The sequence below is a fragment of a genome, unplaced genomic scaffold (genome assembly GCF_019419815.1).
Source record: "Pyrus x bretschneideri cultivar Hongxiangsu unplaced genomic scaffold, Pyrus_bretschneideri_v1 Contig39, whole genome shotgun sequence".
Classification (NCBI taxonomy): domain Eukaryota; kingdom Viridiplantae; phylum Streptophyta; class Magnoliopsida; order Rosales; family Rosaceae; genus Pyrus; species Pyrus x bretschneideri.
Genome location: NW_025999712.1, coordinates 2,399,473 through 2,419,218, shown reverse-complemented (window position 1 = coordinate 2,419,218; position 19,746 = coordinate 2,399,473). Strand labels below are relative to the sequence as shown.

Here is a 19,746-nt window from a genome sequence, read left to right as displayed (position 1 = left end):
GAGAGATTTTATGTTCAATTATTATTAAAGACGAATTTAAACTATGTTACTTCTATTCATTATTATCATCAAAACGTGTTCCGTCCTATCTCATGAACCAAACGCAATTTTAGTGATAAATAATAGAGTTTATTCCATAAACTAAATGTATAAAAAAATTAAGATAAAAAAAGTGGGAGAAACCATTTTCTCTCCTCCTCGGGTGTCCTTTCTCCTCTTTTGCGCTGCAACAGAAGCCCCATTAAACAGCAAGCCGACGAGTGCCGAGTGCCGACACAAAAGCTCTGTTGTCCACGGGTCACCAAAGGCTCTCAAACTACACATCCAGAATGCTCTTGTCGTCCTTCATCCAATCCCCAAATTAGTTTCTATAAATTCATAGGCGATTTTCCTCAATTTCTAATTTAAGAAACGGTGACCAAAACCGGCCAACTTCCGGTCAATATCACCGGAATTGGACCTCGACCCAAGAGGTAGAAATGATCCTCTTCTCGTGGGCTGTTCTCCAATGTAAGTTCTTTTTCCAAATTTTCAACTTTCAGTTTTGGGATTGATTCTTGATTTCGAATTTTATTCGATTTTGTGTGTGAATGTCGGAGATGAGACTTATGTTAATTATTGTATCTGTGAAGTTGTTGAAACCCCTAACGATTACGTTCTCGGTTGAAGCATGTCTATAACATGGTGTAGGCTTGAACTCTGTAGAACCTTGTATTGTTGTGAATAGGAATTATAAAATTATAAAATTATAAAATTCATAGGAATTTTATAATTCATTGGAACACTTTTGCATAGGAATTATAAAATTCATGGAAAGAATGTGAAAATGTGGTACGGAATTAGAAAATGGGGGCCAAAATCATGTTATGAAGAAGGCAATAGCTTAGCCTGATTCCTTGTTTACTGTAGTTGTCCAGTAGATGTTTAAGACTTCATGTGGAGGAAATTATCTCTTGAAGTTGCTTGAACTTACGTATTTGGTAGACAAGGCTCCTCATGGGAGAGCTAGCCTGAGGTGTGAGTGGACATTTATTTAAGAAATGTTTTTTTCTTTATCAAATATTAAGCATGCCTAGATAATATGATTTCTGTTATGTTTAGGGGAAAATCAGATTTTATGAATTAATATCAGACCTTATAGTGAATGATCATATTATTCAGCTTACATTAGTTGTGGCCAGCTAGTGTATCATAATATTATTTAGCTTACATGTGTATGATCAATATTACATGTGTCATTCTACAAACATGTCATTCATCTTTTACGTGTATGGTATTACAAAACTTTTAGCATTATAAATTGAAATGCAAATATTGGTAGCTAGAGACAACTTTTCCAAATTATCATAACAAATAAGCAAACTCTAATTTAGAACAAACAGTAATAATCACAATCGAAATTTATAATACATAAAATAAGCAACATAAATAGTATTTTTGGAATGAAATTCTAGTGCAACAAATGACCTTTTATTGGCTTGTACATATGATATGGAAACGAATTGCTGAAGCCACAACGTTCTGTAAACTCTTGTCCTGCATGCATTGGAGAATATTAGAAATCACTGAAGTGGGAATAAGTTGAAATGGTAATGCTTATTGTATATGTGTTTCAGAAAATAGCGGTTTAAGGACAAAATTAATTTTCAAGTCACTTAGCACTACAGTTATGTTTATTGTATATGTGTTTCTCAAAACGGTTATGCTTGTTGTAGATCAGGTGAGACATGCTAACTGAAAAGGGTTATTCCAATATTATTGTGGAATCTGATAAAGGTTTCTTGAGGCAGTTGCTGATCCGAAAAGCTTCTTCCATCTTAACTGCTATTGGGTGTAAAACTTTTATTGGGCTTACATCTATATAGGAGTCCTAATTGATTAAGGATAAAAGAAAGGAAGTAATATTTGATTATTCCGGATTACTTATGGTGAAGTATAGCAATAATTTTTGGGAATATCAATCCTATTAGTTCATGGATTTTAGAGGTGCTAAAGATCTGTATTAGGGTTTTCTTTATGGGCGAGAAACCTAATACTCTCACCTATAAATATAAGGCTTAGGTCCCACTTTTATACACATTATTCTAGCACAAAACACTACCCCATATAGGAGTGCATAAGGCGTGTAGAGAGAGATGAAGATCTTTGCTTGTTCGTTGCTAATCATGGTTCAATCTTGTTCATATCAATGGCTTCTCAAGGTTAGTACTTGCATATTATAGATCGACTTGCATTGGGTACCTCAAAAAAATCAATTAGGTAGCAGAATGTGGTTTGACGATCCTTATTGTTCAATTTTTTAAGTACTATCCATGTATGTATATATTCTATAAAACATGGTAGAATAATTTTTTGACTACTTTATAGATAATTTCATCAGTTTTTACTAAACCCAGAAGAAGTTGGAGATGGAAACATGACCTTTGTTCTTGATCAATCAATTGTGTTAGACATCTTCATCCACGTCATCTTCATTTTCATCGTCACTGTACAATTTGTCATCGTTATCCTTCATGTTTTAGAAATAAAAGACATGTTTTCTTGAGATAGTATTGAGTTTTAAAAAATAAAATTACTTAAATACACTTTAGTGTGAACATATGCACATTTATATGGTATTTGACTAAATTTTGAGAAATCTTTTGTCAAACTAAATATGAACTGTTGAGTATGCTTTCCCTAAATTTGTAGTAAAAATTTTGGTGGTGTTTGCCATATTATGCTTGTAGCTCAAAACCAGAACGTATATGTTGGTTGAATAAATAGAAATTTAAGATTGAGCATATATAGCTCACTGACTGTAAATTATCAACCTAGCTATTCTTCAGTCCTTCGTAAAAACATTAAGGATCGAAAGAGTTGGAACAAACAACTTGAAGCATTACTGTTTAGGAGAAAATCTTTGTTGGTTTAGTGGTTGTATATTGATGATGCGGTCTTCCAGGTGGACACAAAAGTGATTGCAAATTACAAACATTAATCTAAAGCATACCTTGTCCATTCCTGTCGAAATGCGGGTTTTACTTGCAATCGGGGATTATGCGTGTCAACAAGCTTAGAATCAAATGGCCTTAAGTCTTGCACATTAATAACCTTCAATAACTCCAAAGACGGCAACTTCAAAGTGTAAGCTTCGCCACAAAAATACTTGAGTTTTGGCAGACTTTTAAGCTTGATGGACTTCACTTTAGGTAATGTAATTATTTCAGCTGTTTCTTCTTCTGCGGCAACGATTTCTTCCATCTGCTCACAGTTCGTAACTTTTATGTCCTCTACACTCACAAGGAGTTTGACTATGGACGACGAAAACAAGTATTTCAACTGGTTGCAACGATAGACCCTCAACCATTTCAAGTTTCCGAAGCTGCTTCCTGCGAACATCGGTTGTGAACTACCCGTCTCCCAAACACGCGTTAAACTTGGCGACGTATCTAACCGCAAGGACCTCAATTTTTTGAATGCTTCAACGGAGTGACTACTTTCTTCATGCTTTGGTCCCTTGAGTTGGAAAATCACTTCCATTGAATTACAGTCAATTACACAAAGATTTTCAAGATTATCATCATCATTTGAGTCCTCCAGATTAGTTGGTGTAACCTAAAAAATTAAACACGATCAACAAGACGATACAATACTAATTAAAAGTTGTAATTATAGAGGTTAATTGAACCTGATTTAAAAGCTTACCTCCTGATTAATTGGACGTGGCAATATTTCAATGGGGCGTTGGGCGTTTCGTCTTGAATATGGTATGCATCCACATCCATCAGTGCTGAAATCATGACTTGTTGAGTCCTTCTCAGACTTATTCTCCAACTTCTTTCTTTGTGGAATTACAGCACCCAATGTCTTCAATTTTTGACATCCGTACACGTGCATATTTTTCGTGGATGACCATTGAAATGTAGATTCCGCTGGACAAAAACTTGAGAGACGACGCAGGTCTACTAGTTTAAATCTGTTCAGTCTGGGAAACAAAATCATGTATTTTGTCGCCTCCTCTTCATTTTCCTCTCTGATTCTGACTATAGTTTCCATGGCCCGACATTCAGATATATCTACCTCTTCAAGATTCAAAAGTTCTGAGGCAATTAAATGCGAGAACACATAATCTAGACCAGAACATCCACTCACATACAAATATCTCAAATTTTGGAAGCCCTGGAATCCAGACGGAATGTTTTTCCACAAGTGTGTAAACTTACACCTGGATATCTCCAACTTACGTAACTGGGGAAATGTTCGAGATGTCTGCCCATCCATAACTATATGGATTTTCAGATCAAATAGCATGCCTTCAAACTTCATATATGTCAATCGTACCTCTTCTAAACTTGGAAACCATGAAATGCACTTTGATGGAAATATTGCTTTTTCAAATATTCCTGCAGATTGATGCTCAACCCTTGCCGTTGTTTCCTGAAAAAGAAAAATCATTATCAGTTAAAGAAAAATTATGCACCAACTTAAGCATTTCGTAAGAATTTCAAATTTCCACATATCGGCTGCCTCCTCTATCATAAAGATTGGAGAGTGGGACATACCTCTTGGTTGGAGTATAGCTTGTTAGCTTGGAAGAAACCAACCAAACTCCGTAGACTCCAGAGATTCAAATTGGTTAATTTATGGAAAGATATCATATCGGCTTCCTCATCGTGTTCCCTCCCCTGCTTCGACACAATTTCTTCCATTTGATCACATCCACCAATATCTAATTCCTCGAGTTGTACCAAGTTTCTTACTACTGATAGTGAAAAGGCATACTTTAAGACACCACAACTTGACAATCGAAGGAATCTTAGGTTGGTCAAAAAGCTATTCGGAAGCTGACTAGCTGATTGTATGCGAGGAAAGAGTGCACTTGTTCCATTTACAAGATACTCGATATTTGGACAATGATCAAGATACAAAACTTTCAGATCTTGAAATTTCTCTTCGTCTAAATCAGTGAGGGCAGATAAATTCTTAAGATTGCGCAAAGCCAATTTTTTAGATTTTTTCAACATAAGTCTAACTGCTTGACTCTCCATCAACTCCCTTGCATCACTTTCATCAATCATCAAACAATTTTCGAACGCATAAGTTGTCGTCATCAACTTCCTTGCATCACTTTCAGCACGTCTATGGATCATCTCCCAAAATGCCGTTGCCCCAGTTCCAAAGTATGCATGGAATTTTATTGTTGGGCTTTTCAAGACTATGTCTTTTGGCAACAAGTGGATGACACTGGGTATCTGTATGGATAGAACCTTCAAATGAAGAGACAGAGACATCACCTCAGAAATGCTTGCCATCCCCTTTTCTTCTCTTCCTGTTCCAATTTCCCATTTATCAAAGCTTCCAAACATATACAACTCTTCAAGTCTACATAAGCTGGAGAAGATACCATGTGGAATCACCTCAAGATTCCTGCAGTTTGTCGTATCTAACAACCTCAACCGTTTAAGTCGTCCAATTTCGCTCGGCAACTCACACATGTAATAACAATCCCGAAAGCTGAGGATTTCTAAATTTTCCAAAGGCCCAATAACATCAGTAGACATGCCATCAAAGTCTGACCCATCTAGGATCAAGGTCCGCAGGTTCTTCAGTACTCCTGGTGATCTTGATGAGCCTAGGTCTTCCATTTCCATTCCCACCAAAGCTAAAACCTTTAGTTCTTTCATCGCATTACAAATGATGTCCATGTTACCTTTTGAAAAACGTCCTTTCATCGTCTGTAGAAGCTCAAGTTTTGGGCAACCAACTGGAATCTCTAGATAGCCAACCAGTGAGATTGTGTCATATGTAGCTAAATTTGGCCACTCTTTATTTTCAGCATGACTTCTTACCAGAAATCGATGTGGATCTCTAGAAGCAATCGATATGGCAACATCGCGAACTATGTCATGCATTTTTGTAGTCTCACTCCTGCCACCATCTAGTAACAAAAACCTTCTTTTTAGTTGGTCAACCAAAGAATGCACTCTATTTCTTGCATCTTCCAAAGTAACTATGCTGCTAAAATATCCTCGACCCCACCCATATCGAACCAAATACTCTATTGGAATATCATAATCTTCTGGAAATAAACAACAAAGTAAAAAACATGACTTTGCTTCATCACTTTCCAAGCCATCATAACTCAATTTTATGCTAGAATAAACTTTGTTGTCCAGTCCAGGGATGTTCACTGGGGTAGAATTTCGCAGCTGATTAAGGGCATCATCCCATTCATGCTTCCTTCTCTTTTCCAGTGCTTTTCCAACAGTTACAATAGCAATGGGTAAACGTCCACATTCTTTCATGACCTCTTCTGCAGTGGAACGTAAATTGGGATCATTGAAGGATGCAGCCACCATTTCTCGAAAGAGCTCCCGTGATTCTTCTGTTGTTAAAGTTGGCACTGCAATAATTAGTTGAATTCCCATCCTGTTGCAGACTTCCTTATCTCGTGATGTCAACAAGACTCTGCACCCTTTATGAGCATCTCCAGAAGGGAGTCCAATAGCCTCAAAATTAGGCTCTGTCCAGACATCATCTAATACAATCAGGATCCTTTTTATTTCCATGAGTCTCCCACGTAGCCTTCGTGCTCTTCCGGACTCGGATTCCTCTTCAAATTTCAATTCTATTCCGTCTGCAATTTCTGACTGGATCGTCCTAATACTTGGACTTTGAGACACAGTTGCCATCACAATTTTATCAAACAGTTTCAGTTTTTCCAATCTTGTGATGATTTCTTTTACCATTGTGGTTTTACCCACACCCCCCATTCCACAAATCCCGATCATTCGTACTTCTTCCCTCTTCAAACCCTCCATCACCTCATTCATGTTTGCCATTCTGGACTTAAAATCCTTAAAACCTTTTTCGAATGTTGACCATATCTCTGGTGGAGGTGCAGGATGCACATTTTCAAATTTGCCTTCGTTTTGGAGCTGAAGAACATCTTGTTTAATCTTATAGGCTTTCCGACTCAAGTTCCATCGATACATACATCGCCTTTTCTTATTAATTTCATCCTCAAAATGCGACACTTTTTGGATCATGTCGTTCACATTCTTTAGCCAACTCTGAACATCGGGTTTGATATTTTCACCGTTCCTTTGGGCAGCATCTACCCATCTTTGCACTCCATCTTTCCTGTCAAAAAGCTTTTTTATCTCACCCTTAAGACTTTCAAGGTTGGAATGGTAATTAACCGAATAGTCAAACTCTCTTCCTAATGGTGTGACCAAGGACTCTCCAATTTTTGAGGCAATTGCAATTATAATTTCCATGTCCTTCTGAAATCAAAGACTACGGCTGGAATGCTCCTCTTTGTTGCTGGCTTTTGTAAGTCTCGCGCTCAGTGCTCTAATGCCTAAACCAAAGAAGCACCCCGACACAACATCAATAATCATTATTTTTGTCTTCTTTAAATCTAAATTGTATTATCACTTAGTACTACGGTTTAGTGATATTTCTATTCACTTGTAAGTTAAAGGTCTTAGGTTCGATTCTCGTTTTTTAGCGAATTTGAATCACATTATTGCAAGACTTTACACGATACGGTAAGCAATGTGATATATCGGGATTTTTTCAGTTTTTTTATTTCTTTATATTTTGTTTTATTGTTTTTTCATTCATCCTCATCCCATTACCAAAGACCTCACACCTCCTCTACGTTTTTTTTTTTTTTTTAAATTATTTTTTTTCCAGCAGCCCTCATGGTTCGTTTCAAATTTCAAGCCTCCTTCCTCCATCAACCACTGTTTATGACAGTTCTGAGAGCAGCTAGAAAACTTATCAATTTTTTTCTCTATCTTTATCTTTTGTTTGAGTTTTGTGTTGATCTTTGTTAGTTTTCCTCTATGACTCATACCTTAAGGCTTAAGTATCACTTAGCTCAAACCCGTGACGATGAAGCTTGCTGCAAAGTCCCGCCTGATGCTTACCAAATTATATCTTTGTTATAATTTCTTCATTCAAAATATTTATCAAATTATCTCTTTGTTATCTTCGTAAAAAATATTTTTTTCTCGTAAAATTAAAATATAATTTTACCGTCAAGATAATGAAAATGGTGGATGTTTATATTTTTAAAATTATTATGTCTACATTTTATTGAGAGAATTATTTTGTATATATGGTTGATTGGTACATTTAGTTTTAGTGTTGGTACATTTAATTCTAGTTTATGGTACGTTTGATTTTAGTTTTGGTTCGTTTAATTTTAATTTTTGGTACATATCACATATCATTGGTTGATAACTTAATATTATGTCTCTTGTTTTGGATTAATAAAAATAATAAATTTGGTTTGATGAAGGCTAGATTACGGAGCCACTTTTTGAATAAATTGGTGGATCAATGGCACTTCATGTAATTTTGAATTTCAAAAAGAGGACATTTTAGAAAACATGGCCCTAAAATTGTAGAAAATAGTTTAATAAAAAGTCTAAATGCTAGGGATGTTGCAACTAGATCAAAATTCCCCTTACTTATATCTATATATTTGAAATAATTGTAAATTAAATCTTGAACCAAATCACATTCTTTATCTTTAAGTAGGTACTTTAATCTACATAAAATAATTTCCGCATACCTATATGTGAAATATAGGTAAAATAAATCTTGAACCAAATCAAATCCTTTATGTTGTAGGTAAAATATTTTGCATGTATTATTGCATATACATTAATCATATTTTATTTTTGTTATATATGTGTAGTAAAATAATTTACCCATATTTATATAGAATATAATTAAATAATTTTGAAAAAAAAAATAACATTCTTATATTTTGTTGGTAACTAATGCTCACATATTTTGAAAACGGAAAAACTAAACCAAAAAAAAAAAAAAATCCTAATTTATTCAACTTTGAAAAGCAACTAAGGAATTTAAAAAGGAAAAAAAAAAAAACAAATGAAAACCTAGAATCATATACTTTTATTATTAATATGCAATGAAATCATGATATTAAATTTTTTTTTGATCTGACATAAGTTACTAGGGGTATTTTAGGCATCTAAAAATACAAAATTGTGTGAAGTCAAAACCTAATCAATAAAATTGTTGACCTGGAGCCTGAAATAGAATATCCGACAGGCACTAGAATGTAAAACTAACACTTTTATTTCTTGGTCAGGTAGGATAAAAACAAACGCCTAAAACAACAAATATTGGACAGAAATAGAGTTTTCGAGAAGTACGTACATACCTGTATCGTAAATCAACGCAATGCAACTGTCCGACAAAGCAATGAGATTGTCCGGCAGAGTAAAATTGAAATTTTGAAATCTATGCCTTGTTCAACAACAAATCATATGTCTGTACTGGTAGTGGTGCTTCACGAATTTGCAAGAAAATTTGAATGTTAGCACGCACAAGGAGGGCGGATTATGCACAGCAATGCAAATATATGAACATATAACTTCAATGGGGAAAAGTTAATAAGAGTTTTCTAACAATATAAATAGGAGAAGCAAAAAAATATATATGTAAAGTAACTGAGTTTTTGTTAGGCAAATATACTACAGTGAGTTTTAGTTAAAGAAAATTGAATTTCAAGGGGTAAAGTCATATTTTCAATTGATGGTTTCAGTGCATGTGTATATTTATTTACTCATTATTATTTTACAGCATGCAAGTTTTGAATAGTTTACAGTTCAGCACCATAGAGTAGATGCGATTTCAAACTTTTTGTATTGAGTGAGAAAAATAAAAATTCGATTATAAGGGGGGATTAGCTCAATTTCAGTTGATGTGGATGAACATCAAAACACAAAAACATATAGCACAAACACCTAAAACAACAAATATTGAAAAGAAATGGAGTTTCTAAGAAGTACATACATACATGTATTGTAAATCAACCCAATGTAACCATCTGATAGAGAAAAAATGAAATTCTGAAATCTATGCCTTGTTCAACAACAGTATGTCTGGTACTAGACCTGGTGCTTCACGAATTTGCTAGAAAATATAATGTAAGACCAACACTTTTGTTTCTCAGTCACACATGGGTAAAAATAAACATCTAAAACAACAAATATTGAAAACAAATAGAGTTTTCTAACAGTATAAATAGAGAAGCAAAAATATATATTTAACGAGCATTACCTCAAGAGGAGGTGATTCTGAAGCAAGGTATTTTTATTCTCTATGAACAAGAAAAAGACAAAGTGAAAGAGAATGGGGTGCATTACTTTCGAACCCATTTTGCATTTCTCTTTATCAAGAAAAAAGTGAAAAAGATTTGGATACTTTGCTTACGAACCACCTGGTATTCTCTTCAACAAAAAGACGGATAAAGTGAAAGAAAATTGGATGCATTGCTACCCAACCCCAAATTCTCAAGGCACAATCATGGCTTGAGCCATCCTTATTCGTTCGTTGCATCACATTATTTCACGGTACAAACATCACAATTAGAATTGATAATCTATTTCGAACAATAGTAGGCCTACTATTAGTCGTAGCATATAAATTTTGTAAGGATTTATTTTGATAGTGTTTTTGAAATTATTGAATACATTTTTAGTAATTAAAAATGTTTTTTTTTTACTTCCAATTACAATTAAATGGAATCAAACTATGAACCAGCCTAATCCTAGTAACCCATTTTCCAACCTGGTATCATAAGCTATCAGAATGTCCATATGCAATGCACATCTAGCAAGACCATTATTTCTATGGTAATTTTTAAGAAACTCCTTCAAAAGCATACTATTGTCTCCAATTCGCCTGCCTGCGAAGAAAGCAAATTAAGAGTTGCTCACAATGGTTCCTTAACTAAAAATATGTGATCGTTGGTCCTTTAACTTATCAAAATGTGCAGCTATGGTTATTTTCGTCCACAATGTTAGAACTTGCGTCAAAATGAGACACGTGTCATTCATGTGAGGCTGAATCAAGAGGCAAATAAGAAAAATCAAATGAGAAAATTGTTGCAATGGTCGCTCAACTCTAACCTAATTGGAGAAATGGTCCCTCAATTTTAACCCAATTAGAGCAACGGTCCCTCAACTTTAACACAATTGTTACAATGGTCATTTAACTATGACTCATTTTGACGGAGTAGACGAAAAAAAACCGTAGTTGTACATTTTACTGAGTTAAATGACGAATGGTTGTGCATCTTTAGTTGAGGGACCAACGTTTTAATTGGGTTAATATTGAGGGACCATTGTTACAATTTTGTTGACAAAATGGGGCCAAGGGTTACAGAAGGTGGTGGTAACAAGCAGAAAATGGTCTTCTTTTCTTCAGCGAAGAACAATTATTCATGAGTTGTTTGTGAGTTAAAAAATTACGTTATCCCTATGTTAATAGCATGGACGTACCTTTGCATGTGAGTTAAAAATGGACTAAGATTCGCTTCCTCCTATTTTCATCCCCTTCTCTCACATTCTCTTATTTTGTCTTTCTCTTGTTATAAAAAATTAATATAAGATGTTGACGTAGCTTAACCATGACCGTTCAAATAGGAGAAGATGGAAGATGAGGGAAAAAAGTGAGGAAAGGGAATCCTACTCCGTTAAAAATTGCATTTCTTTCCTTTCTTCTGTTCATCGTCCCTTTTTGCCCTCCCTCTCTACAACTATTTTCCATCGCCATCTTAAAGCCATTAAGGAAAATCCTAAACTAGCAAATCTCAAAGCCATTTCTATAAAATCTCAATTGTACGCCAAAGGTCTTGCCTTTTGCTTCCTAGAAATCCTTTTTCCAGTTTTAGAAGCTTGGTTAAAACTTTTCATTCAAACTGATCCAATCAGAGCTTTAAAATCTAAAAACTCAGAAAAATGTTTTGCGGATGGAAAATGAGACAGAGGAGAGAGAAGACGGAATGTAGGTCGGGTGAAAAATATAGACTGAAATGACAAGTAACTGAAAAATAACATAACTTTTACTTTCGAATATGAAACCTCACGAACTTTACCAAAAAGTTTAAATCCTAGTTATTACAACGAAAGCTGTCTTCCAATTATTCTCTCACTTGAAATTTTTTATTATTTTAAAACACGTAAATCAAAATTAGTATCAAATTAACTATGCACGAGTCATTATTTTAAAAACAATTACACAAAATCACTCTCTTTTTGCCACTCCATTTCATAATCTTATTATTTCTGTTCGGCCTGGACTTGTCCCTCGCACAGCTCCCCGGTTCTCTTGGCTGTCGGCAAGGTTTGCTGCAATATGAGTTTGCTGTTAGTTTGAAAGGTGCCTTTGTAGGGCCTTTGCTAGGCCTTAAGGTTCACAATCAAAACTAATATAGATCTGAGCGTGCTACTGTTATCTTTGTATAATAGATTATCTTTATTGGTTATTTACTGGTTCGACTACTTGCGCCACAAGTTACTTTAAAGTTCTTGATCTTGTTGGATTGTCACATACGAGTTAAGTCTGCATAAGGTTCTTTTTCTTGTCTTGTAAACAAGGACTTTTACTTATAATATTGTATGTCCAAAATGAATGGGGTTCAAGGCCCTTCCAACCATTTCTTTAATCATAGTTAACGTTTTAAAGAAACAAGGTTCATTAGTTTAGCTAGTTATGATCATAGATGAGACTTTGAGTGAAAAACCTCATAATTTTAAGATACAATCCAATTGTAGTATGAAAAAAAATTCACATTGTGGTATTTTGGATGTTGGAATCGTCAGTTCACTAAAACGACACTTATATAAGAAAAAGACAAGGATTGAGCTTTCCAGGTTCTTCTTCTTTGCGATGGTGGCTCCACAAGTCAGGCCGACACCGAGCTCTGCGATGGTGGGCCCTGTAAATCGTGGTTGCCATATTGCAGAATCCATAAAAAATTTCTCAGCGAAAACGCACGTATGACCTATCATCTTAATATTTTCTCATAGTGCTTATCAATATGAACGCGTGAGTGTAAGCATAATGAAAATCAGAGCTAAAATGAAGATTTCACAGCACTACAAAGTTTAAGGATAGTATAATAATTTTGTATTACCATGGCTGATTACCTTATGCTGTCAGTTTACCTTTATTTTTCATTTCTATTTCAAATTATTTTATTTCTTTTCCTTTTCATTTTGTTTCTTTTTATTTAAATATGTGGATCTCTAGAAGCAATCGATATGGCAACATCGCGAACTATGTCATGTATTTTTGTAGTCTCACTCCTGCCACCATCTAGTAACAAAAACCTTCTTTTTAGTTGGTCAACCAAAGAATGCACTCTATTTCTTGCATCTTTCAAAGTAACGATGCTGCTAAAATATCCTCGACCCCACCCATATCGAACCAAATACTCAATTTGAATATTATAATCGTCTGGAAATAAACAACAAAGTAAAAGACATGACCTTGCTTCATCACTCTCCAAGCCATCATAACTCAATTTTATGCTAGAATAAACTTTGCTGTCCACTCCAGGGATGTTCACTGGGTTAGAATTTCGCAACTGATTAAGGGCATCTTCCCATGCATGCTTCTTTTTCTTTTCTAGGGCTTTTCCAACAGTTACAATAGCAATAGGTAAACCTCCACATTCCTTCGCAACATCTTTTGGAGTGGAATGTAAATCAGGATCATCGAAGGATTCACCCACCATTTCTCTAAAGAGCTCCTGTGATTCTTCTGTTGTTAAAGTCCGGACTTCAATAATTTGTTGACTTCTCATCTCGTTGCAGACTTCCAAATTCCGTGATGTCAACAAAATTTTGCACCCTTTATTAGTATGTTCGTAAGGAAGTCCTATAGCCTTAAAATCAAGCTCTGTCCATACATCATCTAATACAATCAGGATCCTCCTTATTGCCACGAGTCTCCCATATAGCTTTAGTGCTCTTACAGATTCGGAATCCTCATCAAGTTTCAGACCTATTTGGCCTGCAATTTCCGACTAGATCATCCTGGTACTTGGACTTTGAGACACAGTTGCCATTACGATTTCGCCAAACAGGTTCAGTTCTGCCAATCTTGTGATGATTTCTTTCACCATTGTGGTTTTACCCACACTTCCCATTCCACAGATCCCGATCAGTCTTACTTCTTCCCTCTTCAAACCCTCTATCACCTCATTGATCTTTGCCATTCTGGACTTAAAATCTTTAAAATCTTCTTTGAATGTTGACCATATCTTTCGTGGAGGTGCAGGATGGGCCACATTTACAAACGTTCCTTTGTTTTGGAGCTGAAGAACATGCTGTGTAATCTTATAGGCTTTCCGACTCAAGCTCCATCGATACACACATCGCCCTTTCTTATTAATTTCATCCTCAAAATGCGACACTTTTTGGATCATGTCGTTCACATTCTTTAGCCAACTCTGAACATCGGGTTTGATATTTTCACCGTTCCTTTGGGCAGCATCGACCCATCTTTGCACTCCATCTTTCTTGTCAAAAAGCTTTTTTATCTCACCCTTAACACTTTCAAGGTTGGAATGGTAATTAATCGAATAGCCAAACTCTCTTCCTAATGGTGTGACCAAGGACTCTCCAATTTTTGAGGCAATTGCAATTATAATTTCCATGTCCTTCTGAAATCAAAGACTACGGCTGGAATGCTACTCTTTGTTGCTGGCTTTTGTAAGTCTCGCGCTCAGTGCTCTAATGCCTAAACCAAAGAAGCACCCCAACACAACATCAATAATCATTATTTTTGTCTTCTTTAAATCTAAATTGTATTATCACTTAGTACTACGGTTTAATCCTCTCATGAGCCTTTTCTCACACGTCACTCTCTCTCTTTCCACTCACTTTCTATGCACATGTTTGTGGCATAGAAAACAATAAAAAATTATAAAGAATTGAATGCATGGAAACACATGTGTACAATAAGCAACACTATTCACTTTACAAATTTTCCTCAAATTAATAGTGAAAATATTATGCAAGATTAGTAACCTGTCCGTTTTTTCTTCAAGTAATTCGTCTGATTTTTCTTTGGATAAATAGTAACAAACTATTAAATTGAAAGTTGAATAACAACGACATGGAAAACAGGGTCAAACATGTAATTTTACTGTGCAACAAAGAAAGGAACTTGAAAGCTGGGCAGCAAAAGAGGGGCAAAACCATCCTTTCATTGTTCGTGAACAGTGCTCTCTCTCATAAGATGAACAATGATTTTCTACTTGGTTTTGGTATATAGATAATTTATGCGTTCATAACGATGAGTACTGCCTAACTATAGTAAAAAATAAGACAAATTAAGCACTGGCTCAAACGTTCATGTAAAATTCCATTAAACCCAACAAGATCAGTTTTGTCATTTTGTATTCTCTTTAACAAGAAAAAGACAAAGTGAAAGAGAAATTGATGCATTGCTTACGAACCCCAAATTTTCAAACGACAATTCATGGCTCGAGCCATCCTCACTCTCTCGTGGCACTACAATTTACATCAATTCACGGTAGAAACATCACAATTAGAGTTGCGCATTTTATTTTTTATCATTGTGTAAAAATATCTCTAAAAAAATTATTCTTTTGTTTTCGGTGAAACAACTAATCTCATTAAAGATAAAACACATTAAAGTATCATTTGCTAAAAGCACACTAAAGTAGAATAAGGAAACAAGCTTCAAAAGTGAGGTAAAATTTATTCATTTTGAGGTTGTTTCGTTATGCAAATTGAATGAATATTTTTAAAAATAGTGGTGTTATCAACACATTTTTTTTTTTTCTCTTTAACACATCTTTACTAATTTTTGTCCTTTAAAATAATGTTTTTTAGCCAAATTAAAACTGCATAAGGAAACTCAATTAGGAAACTCAATACATCAAATTAACAATGCAACTGCTATAATTTTACTTTTTGCATGTATCAATACATTCAATGCACACATTCTCGTATGGGATTTCCTCACGTGACTCACTCATACAACGATATTTTACATTAATTTAATTATACACAACATCCAAATCAACATTACATATGATATTAATCTCAGCTAAAAGCAACACAAACACACCCCTATCTCATACATTTAAATCACACAAAGAGACAAACTTTTCACATTCCCACAGACCAAACGAAAGCCTGATTTAACGGAAGAAAAATTTGGAACAAATTTTTAAAAGCCAACAGACTTAAAATAAACAATGGTCTTTATGTATTGTGTGATGTAGTAGTGGTGGTTGTTATCATTCAATCAATAATGATCCATTTTAGATGGACTAGCTGTAAACACGAAAAATTCCTGAAACAAGAGACAAGAAAATCGTGTACAAAATATATTTTTTGTATTAATGATTTTGGGGTTACAATCTCTTTGTAATTTGATCCTCTGATTCTATCTTCGTAGGATGTGGGTTTGTGGATGAGTTGTTGATCCAAATGGCCGTCGGGACATGATCTAAGGATGCACAGTTGATGAATGGATCTTCAAGGGGCGTTGGGCTTGATCTTAAAGAATGGGTGTATGAGTTTGTTAAGATTGTTGATCCAAAGGGCCGTTGGGGCTTGATCTTAGGATGCACGGATGATGAATGATGAACACTTTCTTCAAGGGGCCATCGGGGCTTGATCTTGAGTTGGTTGGATGAGCGGATCTTCAAGGGCTTTTGGGCTTAATCTTGAAGAACGATTGGATGTGTGGATTTGTTGAGGTTGTTGATCCAAAGGGCCGTTGGGGCTTGATCTTAGGATGAACGGATGATGAACGATGAACACTTTCTTCAAGGGCCGTCGGGGCTTGATCTTGAGTTGGTGGAAGTTCTTCAAGGGCCGTTGGGGCTTGATCTTGAAGGGGGATTTGACGAAGAACGAAGAGTGCTTTCTTGATCCTTCGGGATTTGCTTGAGAGCTTTAGAGCTTCAATGCTTCAAGGTTTTGGTGTAATGTAAATTTCTCTTCCTTTCTTCCTTCCTTCCTTCTTTCTTCCTTCTTTCTTCCTTCTTTCTTCCTTCTTTCTTCCTTCCAAAATGAATGCCTTGGCTTCCTATTTATAGAATTCCAAAACTTGATTTTTGGATTTAAATAATCAGATGAAATAAATCATTTCTGCCAGGTATTGACACGTGTCATATTTGATGACTTTTCCAATTTATTTCGATTTTTCGTTGAATCACACGCTACATGTAAAATTTATGTGACACCTGAACGTTGAAATTTTAATTATTGGTCAACATTCATTTCATCGAAATTTTGATGTCTACAAATGCCCCCACTTCAAGGCGCGTCATAGACATGTGCTTGTCACGTGTAGAAGATGCGTTTTGAAGTCCCTTAATGTAGATGTCAACCCAAGGGCCGTCGAGGCTTGATCTTGAATTGGGCTGGAAATTTCTTCAAGGGCCATCGAGGCTTGATCTTGAATTGGGCTGGAAATTTCTTCAAGGGCCATCGAGGCTTGATCTTGAGTTCGACTTGAAGATTTTCTGGTTTCCTCCAATCGTTGATTTTCCGCAGGCTTACTCTTGAACTGGGCTGGAGGATTCTTTTGGTCTCCTCCGAAGGTCTGAACTTACTCCTTTTATCTGGAGTTGAATTTGATTCAAGGGTGGTGAACACTTGATTTTGAATCGGGCTTGTGATTTCTTCAAGGGCCATCGAGGCTTGATCTTGAACTGGGCTGGAGAATTCTTTTGGTCTCCCCCTATCATTGATTTTCCTTTGTGCTACTCTTGAACTGGGTAGCATGATTCAGACACATGGCAGGCAAGCACTAGGTGGAAGTGATGACCTGTTTCTTTGTTCAATCTCTCCAATTCGTATTGAAGAGGGTAGATCGGAAGACTGACTCCAAGTGCCGTCTGATTGCTCTTTTCACTTTGCCATGCGAGTAAGAACAAGGACAAAGGAAAGGACATGGAGAAAGCATGATATGAGATACCTTTGCTTTTGAAGAAGCAGCGAATGAATCAACATATATATTTGTTGTGCTTATCTCCACATGCTTTGATGTATCATTTTCACTTGCCTTACTTGCTCCTTTTGCAGAAGTGGTATTTCCTTATGTAGGTTTGGCATCTTCTCTTGTAGTATTTGTTCCTGATGCAGGAATGGAATGCAACCTTTGCATTTAAATGGTGCTTCAAAACATTACTTCTCAGCGACGATGAGTACTCGAGAGCAATGCAAGGTAAGCAACCAGGCAAAGGTTCCAGGCAATTAGTTCCAGGTCGGAAGTTTGATTTCAGGTTCCGACTGATAACTCTATTTCCCCTTGTCCTGCAGGTAAGAGCAAGGGTAAAGGAAAAGACAGGGAAAAAGCATGATATGAGATACCTTTGCTTTCGCCCTTGATGATATGAGATACTTTTGCCTTGGTGTCATTTGTTTGCAAGGGTATTCCCGGAGAGGAAGAAAACTGAGCATTTTGAGATGCTTTGCTGGGAGTGTACTCTCGGAGGTGAGGAAGAGTTGGGCATTTTTTTTTTTGTTTGCAGGTCTGCCTTGCCATAAAAGATGAAGATCGACATATATAGGGATTTCCCAATAGAAAGTGGTGGTATTGTTCTTTTACCCTTGTCGACAAACGTTTTGATCCCGCAAATCCGGCTTTTTGAAATAGTGACGACTCTTCGATCTTTGAATACGCCTCTTTGATTTCTGAACGACGCCTCTTCGATTTCTGAACGGGCGCCTCTTTTGACAAAGCTGCACGCGTTTTCTGAAAAGCAGAGAAAACGTCGCTGAACTTTGCGCTTGTCGGCTAAAGATGTGTAGCTGCGATGATGACTTCCACGTGATCTTTTGACAAAGTGGCACCCGTGCTCTGAAAAATCGAGAAAGCGTCGCCAACCTCCACATGTTTTCAACTTTGTCGGAGATCTTTTGACAAAGTTGAACGCGTTTTCTGAAAAGCCGAGAAAGCGTCGCCTAACTTACGCCGAAAAATCCAGCTTTTGAGATTTGCAGAGCGATGTCTCTTCACTTTTGAATAAGCGGCCCTTCGATTTCTGAACCCACGCCTTTTCGATTTCTGAGCAAGCGCCTCTTCGATTTCTGAGCAAGCGCCTCTTCCTTTTTATAGAGGTATTGATCACCTCTAACATGCACACTTTGAAGGTTGCTCATTCCTGAAAATCATCTCCGGCCTTTTGAGTTTTAACTCCATCCACCCATCTCTTTTAACACCTTTGAAAAATGGCTAACCCATCGAACCTTAGCTTAGAATTGAGTCTCAGCAGTGATCCGGTTGGGCCGCGTCAAGGTAATGTATGGTGCCCGTCTTTCTTATCTCCTAACGGTCCTCTTACAGGTGAAGACTCAGTGATGCAGGATGCAACAACAGCTACAATAGTAGCTAGGAACCTCCTCACACCAAAAGATAGTAGGCTGCTTTCAAGACGGTCCGATGAGTTGGCCGTTCAAGAGTCCCTCGCTCTTAGTGTTCAGTGTGCGGGCTCTATGTCCAACATGGGCCAACGCCTGCTTGCTCGGTCCTGTCAGGTGGAATCATTGATGGCAGAGGTGGAAAATCTTAAGCAGGAGATCAAACAGCTTAAGTACGAGAATAGAAGTTTGCATGTGCTTGCAAATAACTATTCGACAGGCATGAAGAGGAAGCTTGATGAGATGCAAGAATCTCAAGGTCGAATTCAAAGCGACCGTCAAAGGCTTGCGTCTTTCTTCCAGAGACACCTTTTTCCTGCATCATCTAGCGTTCCACCAAGCATTGGGGCCTCGAATGATCTATCTTCGATGCCTCTCGCTTCTATGCCTCTTGCTCCGATGCCTCCCGCTCCTAGAGTGTTGCCACATAGTGGGGCTTCACGTAAACAACCTTTGTGAAGGCTCCATCTTTCTCTTTCTTTGTTAGATACTTTTTTTTTTTTTTTTTTTTTTTCGTACT

The 19,746-nt window shown here is 36.4% G+C and overlaps 1 protein-coding gene, 1 long non-coding RNA gene and 1 pseudogene across 4 annotated transcripts; 1 reads left to right on the top strand and 2 right to left on the bottom strand.

Moving 5' to 3' along the window:
• The first annotated feature begins 381 nt into the window (after positions 1-381).
• Positions 382-2,077, top strand: LOC125468586. The gene is made up of 2 exons (XR_007250987.1): positions 382-510; positions 1,721-2,077. It is a non-coding gene; the product is annotated as an uncharacterized LOC125468586 (long non-coding RNA).
• On the bottom strand, positions 1,232-10,006 carry LOC125468559 (disease resistance protein At4g27190-like). Of its 3 annotated transcripts, XM_048564532.1 has the most exons (7): positions 9,827-10,005; positions 9,188-9,314; positions 4,545-7,345; positions 3,688-4,419; positions 2,993-3,597; positions 2,422-2,486; positions 1,446-1,536 (listed from the first exon to the last, which is right to left on the bottom strand). In XM_048564532.1, the coding sequence occupies exons 3-6, from the start codon at positions 7,260-7,262 to the stop codon at positions 2,447-2,449; spliced, it is 4,095 nt and encodes a 1,364-aa protein (XP_048420489.1). In that variant the 5' UTR covers positions 7,263-7,345; positions 9,188-9,314; positions 9,827-10,005; the 3' UTR covers positions 1,446-1,536; positions 2,422-2,446. The 3 variants fall into 3 exon arrangements, with proteins under 3 accessions (XP_048420488.1, XP_048420489.1, XP_048420490.1); XM_048564531.1 differs by lacking the exon at positions 2,422-2,486 and having other exon boundaries at positions 1,232-1,536; positions 9,827-10,006; XM_048564533.1 differs by lacking the exon at positions 1,446-1,536 and having other exon boundaries at positions 1,935-2,486.
• Positions 10,007-12,852: 2,846 nt separating this feature from the next.
• LOC125468562 lies at positions 12,853-14,588 on the bottom strand (annotated as a pseudogene).
• Between the last annotated feature and the right edge of the window lie 5,158 nt (positions 14,589-19,746).

What these genes read in the sequence shown, in the direction of transcription:
- LOC125468559 (XM_048564531.1), bottom strand. Translation starts at nt 7,262, where the DNA reads ATGGAAATTATAATTGCAATTGCCTCAAAAATTGGAGAGTCCTTGGTC. An exon ending in CACGTCCAATTAATCAGGAG is followed by an intron (nt 3,598 to 3,687) that starts GTAAGCTTTTAA and finishes TTAATTTTTTAG; the next exon opens with GTTACACCAACTAATCTGGA. An exon ending in TTTCGACAGGAATGGACAAG is followed by an intron (nt 1,537 to 2,992) that starts GTATGCTTTAGA and finishes CAATGCATGCAG; the next exon opens with GACAAGAGTTTACAGAACGT.